We start from the raw sequence: 17,180 nt of genomic DNA, 5'->3' as shown, positions 1-17,180 counted from the left end.
TATGGTATTAATCTGAGTGTTGTAGCTGTGTTCATCTAGGCAAGTGGAGTGTATTTAAGCACATTCCTGACTTCTGCCTTGCAAATTGTGAACAGGCTTTACTCATGGGAGAATACGCAGCCTCTAACCTGCTCTTGTAGCCATGTCATTTACACGACTGGTCCAGTTGAGTTTCTAGTTCATGGTGACCACCAGGGTGTTGGTGGGAGACTTGGCGATGGTAACACCATTGAATGTCCAGGCTCTCTTGGGGATGATTGTTGCTCAGCACTTGTATGGCATTGACTGATCAGGGCAACCTTTTATGCAGGTATAGACTTCGGAATTATTTGAGGAATTGAAAAAGGAGATGCACACACTTTAATCATGAGTGAAGAACCCCGATTAAATTACCATTAATTTTTATTTTTGCTTGGGTTCCTTGGAGCTACTCTTGGTCAGGTACTGCCTTGATGTCAAGAGCAGTCACTTTTCACTGCATTCTTGTAATTTAGCTTGTGTCTTGTAATGAGGTCTAGAGCGGAGTGGTCCTGGTGGAACACACACTGAGCTTTAGTTAAAGGTTATTGATGATTAAGTGCCATTTGACAACACTAATGATTATTCTTCCATCACTTGCTGTTGACTGAGAATAGGCTGATGGGGCATTAATTGACTGGGTTAGAATTATCCTCCTTACTGTGTCAGCCAGCTTGGCCTAAATAGCCAAGTGGTTATGGTCCTGGGTTTGTAACCCCAAGGTCAAGTGTTCAAATCTCTCAATGGCAAACTATGAAATAATGTAACCTCATCTGAATACAGATGGAAACGTGTTAACTCGAAAGAGTATCAAGAGTTCAAATCTCACAATGGCAAACCATGGAACAATGTGACTTCATCTGAAACAGATGGAAACAGGTTTGTACTCGAAAGAGTATCAAGAGTTCAAATCTCACAATGGGAAACAATGTAACTTCATCTGAAACAGATGGGAACGGGTTTGTACTCGAAAGAGTTACTGTGTCAGCCAGCTTGGCCTAAATAGCCAAGTGGTTATAGTACTGGGTTTGTAACCCCAAGATCAAGAGTTCAAATCTCACAATGGCAAACTATGAAACAATGTAACTTCATCTGAAACAGATGGAAACGGGTTTGTACTCGAAAGAGTTACTGTGTCAGCCATCAAGAGTTCAAATCTCACAATGGCAAACTATGAAACAATGTAACTTCATCTGAAACAGATGGAAACGGGTTTGTACTTGAAAGAGTTACTGTGTCAGCCATCAAGAGTTCAAATCTCACAATGGCAAACTATGAAACAATGTAACTTCATCTGAAACAGATGGAAACGGGTTTGTACTCGAAAGAGTTACTGTGTCAGCCATGGTTCAGCTGGTAGCACTCTCACCTCTAAGTCATATGGTTGAGTTCAAGTCCCACTCCAGGCCTTGAGCACAAAAATCAAGGATGAAGTCCTGAGGGAGTGCTGCATTGCAGTCTTTCAGCTAATTTAGTAAACCGAAGTCTGTCTGCCCTCTCTAGTTGACGAAATAGATGCTAATGAGCTATTTTGAAGAGCAGGGGAGCTAATAATCTGACCAATATTTATCCCTCAATCAACATCGCAAAAACAGATTATTTGATCATTATCACATTGCTGTTTGTGGGAGCTTGCTGTGTACAAGTGCCTGTGTTGTAATAGTGACTACATTTCAAAAGTATTTCATTGCATTCACTTTGGGAAGCCTGCAGTCGTAAAAGGCGCTATATTAATTCACATTTCTTTTTCCTTCTTGTGGATAGGACAAACCTCGGCAGTTTTAAATGCCAGTTTTGTTATTTGGTTTGAAGTGTAGCAAGTTCTGGAGCACCCGGCATCAGCACTACAGCTGTGATGTTTTCCTTTGCTATGTCCAGTACCTTCAGCTATTTCTTGAAATATTGAACACAGTGAATTTTTCTGGTACTTTTCCCCGTGCTTAATGTTAAATTCAAGTTAAAAAATGTTTGTATTTGTTTATAAGCAGAAAATTTGATGGACACCTAGTTTCATTGGCATATGCATACCCATAATTAATTTGGAGTGCATTTCAGCATAACTAATTTATGGAAAAGGGGTCATGCTGGGGACAGACATGAACCTGGTTTACACAGTGAATGTCTCAATTGTGTTTCCTGGCATTGAGACCATTGTCAGTTGATAACTGGTTGTATCTATTTTTTTCTCATAGCAATGCAGTGCTATTAATGTGATCAATTTGAGCAATACTGTTTAGTTATATTGAATAAAATTTTCCATTCAAGCCATTATAATTTATATAACCCGAGTAAGGTTGCTGATAAAAAGCAAAATACTGTGGACGCTAGAAGTCTAGTTGCTTATGTAACATGAGTAAATTCATTAGTATCAGTTGGAACTAGCTTGTCAGATATTTTTGTTGCAGTATTTTCTCGGGCTCGCAATCAGTCCTCTGTTTGGCTGAAGATTTTTTTGTGTAATAGGTTAGCATTATCAGACGGAACACTTGTGTCTATTCATTTGTAGTATGTGTTCTTTGTTTAATGGCAGATGCTGCACAAGATGTTTCACTGTTTGCTTCCCATAAGAGTGGCCTTTGCCAAAAAAGGCTGTAGATTACCATTAATTCCACCCCTCCACCCCCGCTCTTTTTCATCTTCCAGTCCCCCGCTCCTGAAGAAAAGTTGCCTTCATATAATTGTCATATATTTTGTTGTGAAAGCATCCGATCACTTCATTACTTTAGTTGCGTGTCTGCTGTATGGAAAAACTGGCATTTATATAAAAATTTAAAAAATTTTTCAAATATCCCATGACAGTTCACACAAATACTTGGAAATGTAGTCACTGTCAGGTAGGTAATGAGCGTCATTTGCACAGAGCAAAATCCCATGAACTGCAATGAAAGAAGTGATCAGTTGATCTATTTTTGGTAATAGTTGAGGGAAGAATGTTGGCTGGGACACTGGGAGAACTCCCTACCAGTGCCATGAAATCTTTACTATCTTAACTTCTGGGGTCTGACAATGCAGTATTGCTGTCGGGCTCTGAAGAATGTCTTAAACCCATAACCTTCTGACTTAGGTAAATGTATTATTGTTTGGACCACTTGGTTCAATTCAAAATGATCTGTTTGTTTAGTTTTGAAATAAATATCCTAGGTTGGCATCTCACAAGACATATCACAAGCCAGCATGATATAATGTGCCAATCCCCTTGTTTGATGCACTGAATCGTTTCAATGTAACTCTTTATTCACTCCATACTTGCATGTTTTTAAAGTCCTGAATGTTTTCCTTAAATTTGGCCAAACTGGTATGGTGTCTGCTCAGTAGACCTTTCCATTTGTGCAAGTTAACTATTTGATTTAAATGTCAGAGTTCTATTTTCTCCAATTTCCTCAGTCCAGAAAAGAAAGGAAGGAGTCATAGAGCCATTAAGGCACATAAGAAGACCATTTGGCCCATTGAGTTCAGGCTTGTTCTCTGTTGAGCAATCCAATTCATCCCATTTTGTTCTTCAACCCCTTTAGCACTACAAGTTTATTTCCCTCAAATGCCCGTACAGTTTCCTTTTGAAATCATTGATCATCCCTGCTTCCACCAACCACCCTTATATGCAGCGAGTTCCAGGTCATCACCACTCACTGTGCGAAAGGTTTTCCTCACATCTCACCTGCATCTCTTGCCCTAAAACTTGAATCTGTCTCCTCTAGCCCTTGTGCCATCAGCTATTGGGAGCAGCTTTTCCTTGTCTACTTTATCTAAGCCTGTTATAATCTTGTTCACCTCTATCAAATCTCCCCTCAACCTCCAGTCCTCTAAGGAGAACAACCCTAGCTTCTGCAACCTAACCTTGTAGTTAAAATCCCTCATCCCCATCTGGTAAATCTCCTCTCATCCTCTAAAGGAGCCTCGCAATCTTCCTTTCTAAAATGTGGTGACCGGAACTGAATGCAATAATTTAGTTGTAGCCTAACCAGAGCTTTTTAAAGGTTCAGCATAACTTCCCAGCTTTTGTACACGTAGCTCGATTTATGAAGTCCAGGATCCCATATGCTTTGCTAACTGTTTGTCCTGCCACCTTCAAAGATCTATGCATATGAATCCCTAGGTACTCCTGTCCCTGTACACTCTTTAGAGCTATGTCATTTAGTCTATATTACCTGTCCCTATTCCTTCTGCTAAAAATGCATCGCTTCAGACTTCTCTAAATTCCATCTGCCACTTGTTTGCCCATTCTGCCAACCTATCTATGTTCTATTACAATCTATTGGTATCATCCTTACAGTCTGGCCCACCTCCAACTTGTGTATCCTTGATATATAAAGCAGTAATCCTAGCTTGGGGAAACACTACTGTCTACTATCCTTCAGTTTGGAAAAATAGCCATTTAATATGACATGCTGTTTCCTCTCCTTAGGTCAATTTTTTAAAATCCAAGATGACACTGACCATCCCTCCCTCTCCTCCCCTATTTCATGAGCCTCAATTTTGTTAGCCAACTACTTATTTGATACTTTGTCAAACACATTTTTAAAAATCTGTACAGAGAGCATTCATTGCTTTCCTTTCATCAACCTTCTCTGTTATTTCATCAAAACATTCAATTAGATTAGTAAAGCACAATCTACCTTTTACAAACCCATGCTAGCTTAATTTATGAATTAGATTGAACTTCAAATAATTTATAATTTCTAATGCAGAAAAGTATTCCAATGCCCAATGTCCTTCACAAGAATAATCAAAAAGAATGGAAGCTAAGTCACAGGAGATATTGGGAGCAGTGACCAAAAACTTGGTCAGAGTAAAATGTTTTAAACAGTAGAATGGGGAGGGAGGAGTTTAGGGAGAATCTTCTCGGGTGTAAAGCTGAAGGCATAGCTGCCAGTATAGAAAAGGAAAAGCAGGATGAACATCCAGAATTGCAATGTAGAGTTTGGGACAGGGTTGTAGAGTCAGAGGATGTTGGAGTGAGGGGTGAGCCCAGAAAGAGACTTGAACGCAAGGACAAGAATTTTAAATTGTGATAGAGAAGGTCAGGGAACTGATATAGGTCAGCAAGTACAGCAAGAGGTGATAGGGGAGCAGGACGTGGGGTACAAGCAGCAGAAGTTTAGATGATCTGATGTTTATACAGCATAGAGGATGGGAGGTTGGCCATGAGAGTAATGAAATAATGGATAAAGGCATGGTCAAGCATTTCAGCAGTGTGTGGGCTGAGATAAGGGAAAATGCAGGTGGTATTACAAAAGTGGAAGTAGGCAGTTGTTTTGCTGGAGAGAATAGTTCCAAGCTGGTGAACATGTAGTTCAGCGCAAGACAGTGACTGGGGCGGGAGGTGGGAAGATGGAGTCATTATCATGGGAACAGAGTTTGTGGTGGAGAAAAATGCATTTCATCCAAAACTGGGTGATAGACAAATAGTTGTCTGGACAGCTTAAATTTTTATCTATTTCAACATATCAATTTTATTGACAGCAAAACTGTTTTCAGTAGAATTCACTTCTCTTGTTTTGTACTAATGGGGTGAGCTTACTGATTTAAGGTGATGCTTGTATTCATTGCCTACTGGCTAAGCACTTGTAGCTCATAAAATACTAATTTCAATTTAGCTATATAAATATTTTGTGCAGGACTTGTAAGCCAGAAACTTTTCCCAAAGTAACCTTTTGTATAGTTCCCTGTGGCCACTGTAATGCAATTTCTTGGAGGTAATTTTGTATGCCTTATATTTGTAACCATCTAATCTTTATACCATCAAAAATACTCCAATAAAATCCTGTTTTACATACACTCTGTCATTGTTTGGTGTGGACCTGAGGACTCTGAAGCAATGTTTGAAAATTCAGGTTGCAGGATGCATGTGAGAGATGAACTGGGAGTAAGGAAAAGAGAGAAAATTGCATAAGAATTCTTAACCATTAATGGTTCTTTCTTACATAATTAATGAAGGAAATAACTTGTTTACCATCATATATTCATGCGCACATATGATTAACATTTGTATATAGAATTGGATACGCATTTCTGATTGACTTTGGGTTAGAGGCTCTTAGTTTTACCTGCTAATACTGCAGTAATGCAAGCTGGTCAATCTTGTTTGATGGCTAATTTCCCTTAAAGACAGCTCATTGCCCTTATAGCAGCTCATAAAACTTGAGTTTTCCTGATTATTCTGACATCACTTGTTCTCCTCCCACTCCACATATATACTGACGAATCAGATATTTTAGCCAAGGCCTGTCTCTGTAGAACGTGGAGAGCTGTGTATTTTCATGGGAAGCTTTTCCCAGCAGGATCACTTGATCTGCACTTGTAGTTGATATGGGATAACAATATTTTAAATTATGTAAAGTTGTCCAATTAATGATGAGGGAAACGTGGCAAGGCGAAAGAAGGTGACTTCTGTGGTTGAAAAAATTCTAATGTTTTTAATTTTCTGAAAATCCTTTTTATGCATTCTTTATTTAAACTCAAGCTGAAGAAATAAGTTGGTACAAAGGGAGAATTACAACTGATAAGAATTTGAAATATTAATTTTACTTCCACTAAAAATAGAAAATGCTTCAAATGCACAGCAGATCTACACACACACGCTCTGAAAGTGTTTTGACCCTTTATCAGGACTGGCTTCTCCAAAAGCATCAATGTACCTTTTGCATACCAATAGAGCTGCCCAATTCAAACACTTTCTACTTGTATTACAATAGTTTGTTCATCATATTTCCAGCATCTGGAGTTTCCTCCAGATTAGTCACATTGATATTGCTAAGGGTTGAGGGTAACCTATTCAAATCAAATATGAACCAACCAGCATCTTCTATTCTTTTGTTTCAGATTTCAGTCTTGACTTTTCTTCCATTAGCAAGGCAGATTTTAATGCTGTATATACTGTTACGATCCCCATAAAAGACCAATAACTTTTAAAACAAGAAATTCGAACGTTCAGCAGATGACTGAAAGAATAATGCAAGTTTTCATGTTTTTAAGACCTTTACTGTAACATGACTACTAACACTATTTTTGTACACAGCTTATAGTTTAAACTACAGAACAGAATTTTTCTTTTTACTTTCAACACACACTTCGCATATTTTACACTGTCCTTTTAATAGACATTCGATTCTCCCAAAATTAGTCCAAAGTAATTCTTAGCTCCTGAGAGTTCACTTCTGTTCTTTTCCTTTCTCTACCTTGAAACGTTTAATTCCAGAACTGTCTTTCACAGTGCAAGTTTTCCTGGAAACTTCTCACTCCAGCTAAAGTTAGACAGATCTTCTAGCCCAAGTTTAACTCTTCACGAGTTTGGTCTTTCCAATCCAAGCGTGAGCTCCTAACTGCATTTCTGTGCAGTGAACCACAGTGTCTTGCTGCCTATAGCTGATCTCCTCCTGGATCATGGCAGACTAACTTGTCTGAGAGGTTTCAGGAATATCTTAACTCTTCTCTTCTCAAAGTCCATCTCCATGGCAATGTGAATCACATAGGCCTTGTATCCAGGTGGAAATGTTAATTAGTTATCCTTGAGACCCCAAATCTCTTATGTTGGAAGTAAATGGACAGTTTAAAGTGCATCTGTTTGCAACCTCACATTCTCAACATTTTTCTTGATCTTTGGAGACTCAGTCTACCCACTGTTAGCGCATAGGCTGCTGCCATTGTCTCCAAGTGTAAACACTCCCAGGAAAACAATCTGGGGTCCTTTTTAATCAAATCACCCAGGCTTGTTTTCAGGCAGGCTTCAGGTCATGTGACCCCATTCATTTTATCTTAAATTAAAGATAGAGTCCCAAAACAAAACAATCTTTTAAACCTCATAATTATAAAATACAAAATAAAATTCCATTGATGTATTTTGGGGACTTTATATTCAAATAGTGTATTCAGGTGGAGAAAACCCTTTTCAGCCAGTAATCACTTGATGACCAATTGGTTGGTGCTTTTTCTTGTACTAAATCCTAAGATGATTGCTTGGCTTGAAAAAGGAAAGAAAAATGTAATCAGCAAAAATGTAGAAACTCACTCTCCCATAACTGAATATTGAACTGTTGGCACGAATTCAAAATAAAGATATGCCCTATGCCTCTACTCTCCAAAATGTTGCAAAAATGCTTCATATCCTGAGAATTACCAAGTGTTTTACCTTGGCAAACCAGGTGCTCATTTTCAATCAGATTTTCAGTTTGTAACCACATCTAAAGGACAGCAGAAACACAAGATCCTCAAAACTGATGTGCCTAGCTAATGCACTCAAGTCTTGATTTTGGGCTTGAACTCAATCTGACTTTTAGGCCAGAGTTTTATCAGCTGAGTGAAGTGCAATGCCAAAATGATAAAGTTTTTCATAAATTGCATTTGTTTATATTGATGAATATCCTTGAATATCCTTTTCTTAATTGTAGGTGAATCAACGGAATGTTCCTGGAATTGACAGCGCATACTTGGCAATGGACACGGAGGAGGGAGTGGAAGTTGTGTGGAATGAAGTCCAGTTCTCAGAACGAAAGAATTTTAAGCTGCAAGAGGTGAAAATAGAACTCTTAATTATTTTGATATGAGCCGTTTAATGGTTACTGCTATGTTATTTCACTCACTCATCTGCTGCTTGTAGCTACTCTTACCAAGAGATCTGTTGTTATGTTACGTCACGCTCATCTGTCTTGCGCCATTCTCACGCACCCACTTGCCCGCAACCACCCTGTGACATGCATCACCCAACTGCACCTAGATTGACTCCTCTTTATGTTGCCCTCCACTTTGCCCTATAGAAGAATCTCTGCAGCTTTTTAGTTCTGACCAAGTGGCCAAGATACTGACATTTTGTTTTCTGGATGTCATATTTGAGGTTTTTTTTTTTTGCAATTTCCTCTCATTGGTCTTGTAGTCTCTGTATGGAATTTTTAGTGTGCATCTTAGCATCCACACTTCAAAGGCCTCTATTTTCTTCTACAGAACTTTATTTATTTTGCAGGTTTCTGAGGCATGTAGGAAAGTGGATAGAGTGTAGCACCTGATCAGTTTTTCCCTGTTGCAAGCTTGACTGCTCTTGTTAAAACACCCTTCATCTTCACAAAATTACTTCTGGCTATCTCTATCCTTCTAGTTCCAGCATCACAATGACCATCTTCTGTTATCATTTGTCCTAAATGGATTAACTTATCTAATTGCTCCAGTGTGACACCATCCACTTCAATCTTCACTCCAGTTTCTTCTAATGTATCCCTTCTAACTACCGTTCTTTTTGTCTTTAGTGTTCATGCTCAATCTATATTCTAAACTTCTAGATTTTACTTGATCTATGGTATTTTGTAGGGTCTCTTCTAATTCTGCAAGTACTTCACTTTGTTATTAGTACTTTCAAAGTGTGATCGTTACAAGAACTTTTAATTCATAAAAAAATAAACTTAAGTCCCAGAAATTGAGTACTTCCAAATGGGATGTCCAAACCGTTTCAATAGGTGCCTCAATTCAATAATTCAGGCAATTAGACATTTCCATCCCCTCCCCTTTCATTTCTACAACTGTGACAAAGGGAGGAAGGAATCAAATTTATATATTAACCATTGCTGATAAGTACATTTTTGTTCCTTAGGATAAGGTTAAAGCTGTCTTTGACAATCTCATCCAGCTGGAGCACCTGAACATTGTGAAATTTCACAAGTACTGGGCAGATGTGAAAGAAAATAAAGCTAGGGTAAGCTGTCTCAGTGCTGCTTAGTGTTGCTAGCTGATTTACCTAACTACCGTGTTATTGGCATGTAAGTTGAAATTGAAAATTTAGTACAAGCTTTCGCTTGACTGGATAATCTATGGTTGAAAATTTCCAATTCTCGTACCTGATGTGCAAAAATGTTCAATACTTTTTGTGATAAAGGAATGTTCAACAGTTTCAAACTTGATACGTTATGTTTCATATTGGAAAAATATTCAAGAATACTAAAGAAAAGGTATTTGGAAAAGTACTTCTGTACATTTTGCAAGAATCACAGAGAAAAACTGTTTTACTATATTACAAATTGAGGGGGTAAGAGGTAAAGGGATGGAGTGCACATGATCTATTCTCAAAGCATGTTTGCTCAGTGTATTTGGAGTTGCTGAAGGGGTTATTGATGTGATGTTTTGTTCCTGTAGGTTATATTTATAACAGAATACATGTCATCAGGAAGCTTAAAACAGTTTTTGAAGAAAACTAAGAAAAACCACAAAACTATGAATGAAAAGGTGGGTTGTAAATTACTGTTTACAATTTGGGATATTTTGCTACTGTGTATTGAGCATACATGAGCTGCTACTGAAAGACTCAGTGCTGCTTTTGGCCATCTGGGTGGCATGCAGAAGTGGATGTCTGAAGCACTCTAATTTGGGGGGATCTGTGCAAATACTCATGTATGCATGCATTTGCTTCATGGCCACAGCATGTGGCTGAACTCGGCATGCTATAAGGTGGAAAATATACACCTATCTACCTTCTTACACTACATTAGTATGCCGATATTCAGCTGTGGGTGCATTTTGAAGGTGGTATTGGAATCTTAACCAGAGCATTTTGGGCAACTTTTGCCTTTCCAAGGTGGACACACCAGAAAGTAAGATGCAAGAATAGAGATGGAAAACACTCCAGATAGTTTTGATGTTGGCTGGTGTATTAGATACTTTAAAGTCTGATCTAGCAGGTCTAGGTTTTTTCCATAAAACAAATCCCTTTTTGTGTGGACATATCATTAGCTTTGTGAGAGAACTGGCTAGATGCAATCAGTGGGGTCACCATTCCAGTGGCATTAGACACAAGTGTGCGCAACTGGTATCAACCCAGGGTTGAGGCTGAAGCTCTCTTTCACTAGAGCTGTGTAGCGTGGGATTTATACCCAAAACCACGAGTCAGATGCAGGAACACTAATACTAAGCCAAAGCTCACTCCCCTTGTAGAGTATTGCCTGAAGTTATTATGAAAGATGAATGTCTCAATTTCAAATAGTGAACTTGTGAATGGGAAAGATTGAGAAATGAAGGCGTTGTATTAGGATTTTTCACACGTGGTAGAGTGAGCATTCATCCAGCGTAATTGAGCAGGCATCTTTGATTTAAATACATGTTCCCCCTTCCTGTTAGCTTCTGACTGGTTACCTCAGTTTGAGCAAGTCATTAAGAGAGCTGGTGTTGTGGATCAGGTCCACGAAAAGGGCATTCACAATAAGAGAAGCTCCCTTCAAAACTGAATCCAGTTTGTCTGTTACCTACGTTGTGAAGTGAAATCGGCTTTTCTTGCTGGTTAACTTACCAGATCTCTGAAAAATAACTGTAAATAAATACCAACATCAAGGTGGGTAAGTAAACAGAAGTGTCAACATGCTGCATCTGGAGCTAACTGCCCAGAGCTTAGAAAAGATGGCAGTGCGTGCAAGGTATTAGATCTATGACATAGGATTGCTTTGACTGCAAATACGAACCAAATTATTTAAACTGGATCTTTTTTTAAAAAAAAAGCAGTATTTTACATTTGAATTTAACTTTGCTCATTTCTGTATAGGCTTGGAAGAGATGGTGCACCCAAATTTTGTCTGCCTTGAGGTAAGAAGTCAGTGACCTGCAATGAATCTCAATTCTGGTGGTACACATCTTTTTCTTCCCTCTAGCTTACTACTTCTGAAGGCATTGTCTCTCGCTTGGCTATGGTTCCACAGATGCTGGTAGCCCTTTAGTGTTATTCAGTTGCATGAATCTAGGCAGTGCATGTTAGTAGTGTATTGACATGAGTATCATACCCGAGCCCAGTTCTTATCATGTCCCCACCCCTGACCTAGTATGTTTTTCTTTAGTTCGCTATACCTCAAGCCACCCAATGCAAGGAACACTCAAGCCAATTAAATATAATGTATAAAACCCAACACAGACTAGATATTGAACTAGAAACCATCTGATCCATAGAGGTTAATGCTGCAAGCGCACCTTTTACCCATGAATGTACTGGGAGCTAACCTGTGGACTTGAGAACAAAACCAAATCATGGATACCTTTTGTAAAATAATAATTGTTTGAGTTTGGAATTCTAAATCTAAAGCCATCTATCCTGTGATAGAATTTCATTTTACTGCATTTTTTAAAAAATCATTTATAGGATGTGGGCTTCACAGACAAGACCAGCATTTATTGCCCATCCCAAATTGCCCTTGAGAAGGTGGTGAGCTGCCGTCTTGAGCCGCTGCAGTCCATGTAGTGTAGATACACCCACAGTGCTGTTAGGGAGGGAGGGAAGTCCAAGATTTTGCTTTTACTAGTTGCCTTTTTCCTTCCTTTTATAATTATTTCTAACCTTTGTTCACCAGTCATTTTAAGTTTAAATTTTTTTCCCTAATTAAACATCAAAATAATCTAGTATATGGCCTCCATAATGCAGTGGCCCAGCTCATCAACATCCTGGGTTTGCCATTGACAAGAAACTAAGCTGGACCAGCCATATAAATATTGTAACTACAAGAGGAGGTCAGGGGCTGGAAATTCTGTGGCGAGTAAGTCACCTGACCATTCCTCCACAAACCACCCAGTCCCCCCGAAAAAGCTTGTCCAGTATCTTCAAGGCCCAAGCCTAAGCCTACTTATGATGGAATATACTTAAAAAGCCTGGATGAGTGCAGCTCCAACAACACTCAACAAGATAAACACCATGCAGGACACAGCTGCCCACTTGATTAGCACCATCTTAAACATTCACTCTCTCCCCACAGGCGTAGAAACAGGAGTAGACGATTCGGCCTGTTGAGCCTGCTCCACCATTCGATTAGTTCATGGTCATCTCCCTCAGTGCAGGAAAGTGGCATTATCTCTCTATCCCTTGGACATACAGTGGCAGCAGTGTGTACTGTATACATGATGCACTGCAGCAACTGACCAGGTTTCCTTTGACACCACATTCCAAACCGAACAATTTCACAATCTGCAACATCTACCACATAGAAGGACAAGGACAGGAAACGCATGGGAATACCACCATCTTCAAGCTCTCCTCGAAGGCACACACCATCCTGACTTGGAACTATATTGGTGTTGCTTCACTGCTGCTGGGTCAAAATCCTGGAACTCCCTTCTCAACTGCACTGTGGGCGTATTTACACCACATGGACTGCCACAACTGGAATTGAATTCACCAACACCTTTTAAAGGGAATTAGGGATGGGCAATAATCCTTGCCAGTGATGCTCACATCCCTTGAAAGAATAATTTTAAAAATGTTGCGGAAGATCCACAAGTATGGTGAAATACTATTGAAAAGATGTATGATTGAATTATTGCCATAGTTCAGAGAGCAAGATGATGAAATTATACTTGTAAAATGAAAAAATTGTGCATTGAGTTTGTACCTTCTGAGCAAAATTTGAAGTTTTGTGTTTTAAAAACAAATCAACTTGGTTTAAAAATAACAATTAAAATGTACAAACTGATTTTCAATTCCAAGTTCACCTATAATGAAAGTGTAGGTCCACAAGTTGGAGTTGATGACAAGTGTGTTGTCTATTTGGGCTAAGCTAAAATAAAGTTGGACTTTGTCATTATATTAAATTATATGTTCTGATATTATTAACTGAAATAGTGGAGTTCTAATTGAAAATAATTAAGCATTTAAATGACTATTAAGAAACTCGACAGCTGTGTCATTAAAAAAAATCTAGGCCCATGTGGAACTCATTCAAGAATAGTGAAAAGAAATTTGTGTAAAAAAGATAATTGAGCTTCATTAAACCAGGATGATCGCAGAGGATCAGACGCTGGCCAATGTGAATCTTATCCTTTTCTTAGAAATAGACTTTCCATTATTAATATTTTTTGGCATGTTTACTCTTGGGTATATGGGGGAAATTGATCCTTCTAGCAAAAGAATCAATTCTAATTTCACATTGGTGTAAGGAGCACTCATGAAATAAATTATCTTTTTTGAAAGAAAAGGTAACCAATTAGCTCATTGCCTGCTCCCAATACAATCTTCCTATTCGAATGTAGTTTCAAAAGTTTTTACAAAAACAAAAAACTGCGGATGCTGGAAATCCAAAACAAAAACAGAATTACCTGGAAAAACTCAGCAGGTCTGGCAGCATCGGCGGAGAAGAAAAGAGTTGACGTTTCAAGTCCTCATGACCCTTCAACAGAACTAGGTGAATCCAAGGAGAGGGGTGAAATATAAACTGGTTTAAGGTGTTGGGGTGGGTGGGTGGGGGGGCTGGTTTGGGTGTGGGGAGGGTTTGGGTCGGGGGGGAGAGAAGTGGAGGGGGCTGGTGTGGTTGTAGGGACAAGCAAGCAGTGATAGGAGCAGATCATCAAAAGATGTCACAGACAAAAGAACAAAGAGGTGTTGAAGTTGGTGATATTATCTAAACGAATGTGCTAATTAAGAAATGGGTGGTAGGGCACTCAAGGTATAGCTCTAGTGGGGGTGGGGGGAGCTTAAAAGATTTTAAAATATTTAAAAATAATGGAAATATGTGGGAAAAGAAAAATCTATATAATTTATTGGAAAAAACAAAAGGAAGGGGGAAGAAACAGAAAGGGGGTGGGGATGGAGGAGGGAGTTCAAGACCTAAAGTTGTTGAATTCAATATTCAGTCCAGAAGGCTGTAAAGTGCCTAGTCGGAAGATGAGGTGCTGTTCTTCCAGTTTGCGTTGGGCTTCACTGGAACAATGCAGCAAGCCAAGGACAGACATGTGGGCAAGGGAGCAGGGTGGAGTGTTAAAATGACAAGCGACAGGGAGGTTTGGGTCATTCTTGCAGACAGACCGCAGGTGTTCTGCAAAGCGGTCGCCCAGTTTACGTTTGGTCTCTCCAATGTAGAGGAGACCGCATTGGGAGCAACGAATACAGTAGACTAAGTTGGGGGAAATGCAAGTGAAATGCTGCTTCACTTGAAAGGAGTGTTTGGGCCCTTGGACGGTGAGGAGAGAGGAAGTGAAGGGGCAGGTGTTACATCTTTTGCTTGGGCATGGGGAGGTGCCATAGGTGGGGGTTGAGGAGTAGGGGGTGATGGAGGAGTGGACCAGGGTGTCCTGGAGGGATCGATCCCTGCGGAAATGGCGGAGGATGATCCTTTGAATGCGGAGGCTGGTGGGGTGATAAGTGAGGACAAGGGGGACCCTATCATGTTTCTGGGAGGGAGGAGAAGGCGTGAGGGCGGATGCGCGGGAGATGGGCCAGACATGGTTGAGGGCCCTGTCAACTACCGTGGGTGGAAAACCTCGGTTAAGGAAGAAGGAGAACATGTCAGAGGAACTGTTTTTGAAGGTAGCATCATCGGAACAGATGTGACGGAGGTGAAGGAACTGACAGAATGGGATGGAGTCCTTACAGGAAGCGGGATGTGAGGAGCTGTAGTCGAGGTAGCTGTGGGAGTCGTTAGGCTTGTAATGGATATTGGTGGACAGTCTATCACCAGAGATTGAGACAGAGAGGTCAAGGAAGGGAAGGGAAGTGTCAGAGATGGACCACATGAAAATGATGGAGGGGTGGAGATTGGAAGCAAAATTAATAAATTTTTCCAAGTCCCGACGAGAGCATGAAGCAGCACTGAAGTAATCATCGATATAGCGGAGAAAGAGTTGTGGAAGGGGGCCGGAGTAGGACTGGAACAAGCGGTCTCCTCTACATTGGAGAAACCAAACGTAAACTGGATGACTGCTTTGCAGAACACCTGCAGTCTGTCCGCAAGAATGACCCAAACCTCCCTGTTGCTTGCCGTTTTAACACTCCACCCTGCTCTCTTGCCCACATGTCTGTCCTTGGCTTGCTGCATTGTTCCAGTGAAGCCCAACGCAAACTGGAGGAACAGCACCTTATCTTCTGACTAGGCACTTTACAGCCTTCCGGACTGAATATTGAATTCAACAACTTTAGGTCTTGAACTCCCTCCTCCATCCCCACCCCCTTTCTGTTTCTTCCCCCTTCCTTTTGTTTTTTCCAATAAATTATATAGATTTTTCTTTTCCCATCTATTTCCATTATTTTTAAATATTTTATGCTCCCCCTAACCCCACTAGAGCTATACTTTGAGTGCCCTACCATCCATTCTTAATTAGCACATTCGTTTAGATAATATCACCAACTTCAACACCTCTGTGTTCTTTTGTCTGTGACATCTTTTGATGATCTGTTCTTATCACTGCTTGCTTGTCCCTACAACCACACCAGCTCCCTCCACTTCTCTCCCCCCACCCAACCACCCCCCCACACACACACACACACACCTTAAACCAGCTTATATTTCACCCCTCTCCTTGTATTCACCCAGTTCTGTTGAAGGGTCATGAGGACTCGAAACGTCAACTCTTTTCTCCGCCGATGCTGCCAGACCTGCTTAGTTTTTCCAGGTAATTCTGTTTTTATCCCTGTTTTCCTAATTTGACATGCTGTGTATTCATGGATTCAAAAGAAGAATGGAAACAAGCCCTAATCCCCTCACCCCTTGTTTGAATAACCTATCTTTCTGTTGAACAGCCTGCTGTGAATTTTCAGCATTCTGGTTCAATACACATTTCCAGCTCACATGGTTTTTCTTCTACCCAAGTGTTCATCAGAAGCTTACGATTACAGAAGGTATATTTTGAATAAGCTAGAATGATATCTTCAAGCTGTCTGTTTGATTTTTGGTTTGATTATGATGTGAATTCTATAGTACTATGTAATCAGGGCAACAAACAGCTGCTTTAAGTGCTTTCAGAAATAATGCAGCGTATTAGATGAAGCTAAATAACATTGTTTTGAAATATGCAATATTTTCTTTTCTGATTGTACTCCATGTGCAAGTTTGAAAGATTGGCCATCCATTAGGACATAATCATCTGCTCTCAAGTCACCAGGGATGTGCGAGGTCCACTCAGCCCATTGAGCTTGTTATTTTAGTCGATGAAAACCAGCTTTTCACCTTGCCAAATCTTTTCGACGGCCCTGTCCAGACTTTGCTAATTTTCCATCTGGAGTGTTCAATATAATTTAGAGATTTCAGTAACACAGTGCAGCTGAATTGTAGCACATTGAGTATTGTAGCAATGTAAGTTCTTCTGTTCAGTTCTTGACTTGAGACACAAAGCAGAGGGCTGCTGACTAGAGATTGTCTGTGGCACCTCCAGGAAGGGGTTAAAATTGAGGGTCTTAATTGGATAGTCCAGTCCTCAGCATCTTGAAAGAGGCATATGAGAATATT

The 17,180-nt window shown here is 39.9% G+C and overlaps 1 protein-coding gene across 1 annotated transcript in view; it reads left to right on the top strand.

The window, feature by feature from the left end:
* Window positions 1–17,180, top strand: part of nrbp1 (nuclear receptor binding protein 1) — a 94,173-nt gene that overhangs the window by 13,848 nt on the left and 63,145 nt on the right. Inside the window, exons 2-5 of the mRNA XM_041182800.1 lie at window positions 8,403–8,525; window positions 9,593–9,694; window positions 10,132–10,221; window positions 11,528–11,568. Coding sequence (XP_041038734.1) covers window positions 8,403–8,525; window positions 9,593–9,694; window positions 10,132–10,221; window positions 11,528–11,568 — 356 coding nt within the window. The remainder of the gene's footprint in view (window positions 1–8,402; window positions 8,526–9,592; window positions 9,695–10,131; window positions 10,222–11,527; window positions 11,569–17,180) is intronic.

This window comes from Carcharodon carcharias, chromosome 2 (genome assembly GCF_017639515.1).
Source record: "Carcharodon carcharias isolate sCarCar2 chromosome 2, sCarCar2.pri, whole genome shotgun sequence".
NCBI lineage: Eukaryota > Metazoa > Chordata > Chondrichthyes > Lamniformes > Lamnidae > Carcharodon > Carcharodon carcharias.
Note: the sequence above shows the minus strand (reverse complement) of the source record. Positions and strands in the feature narration are given on the sequence as shown.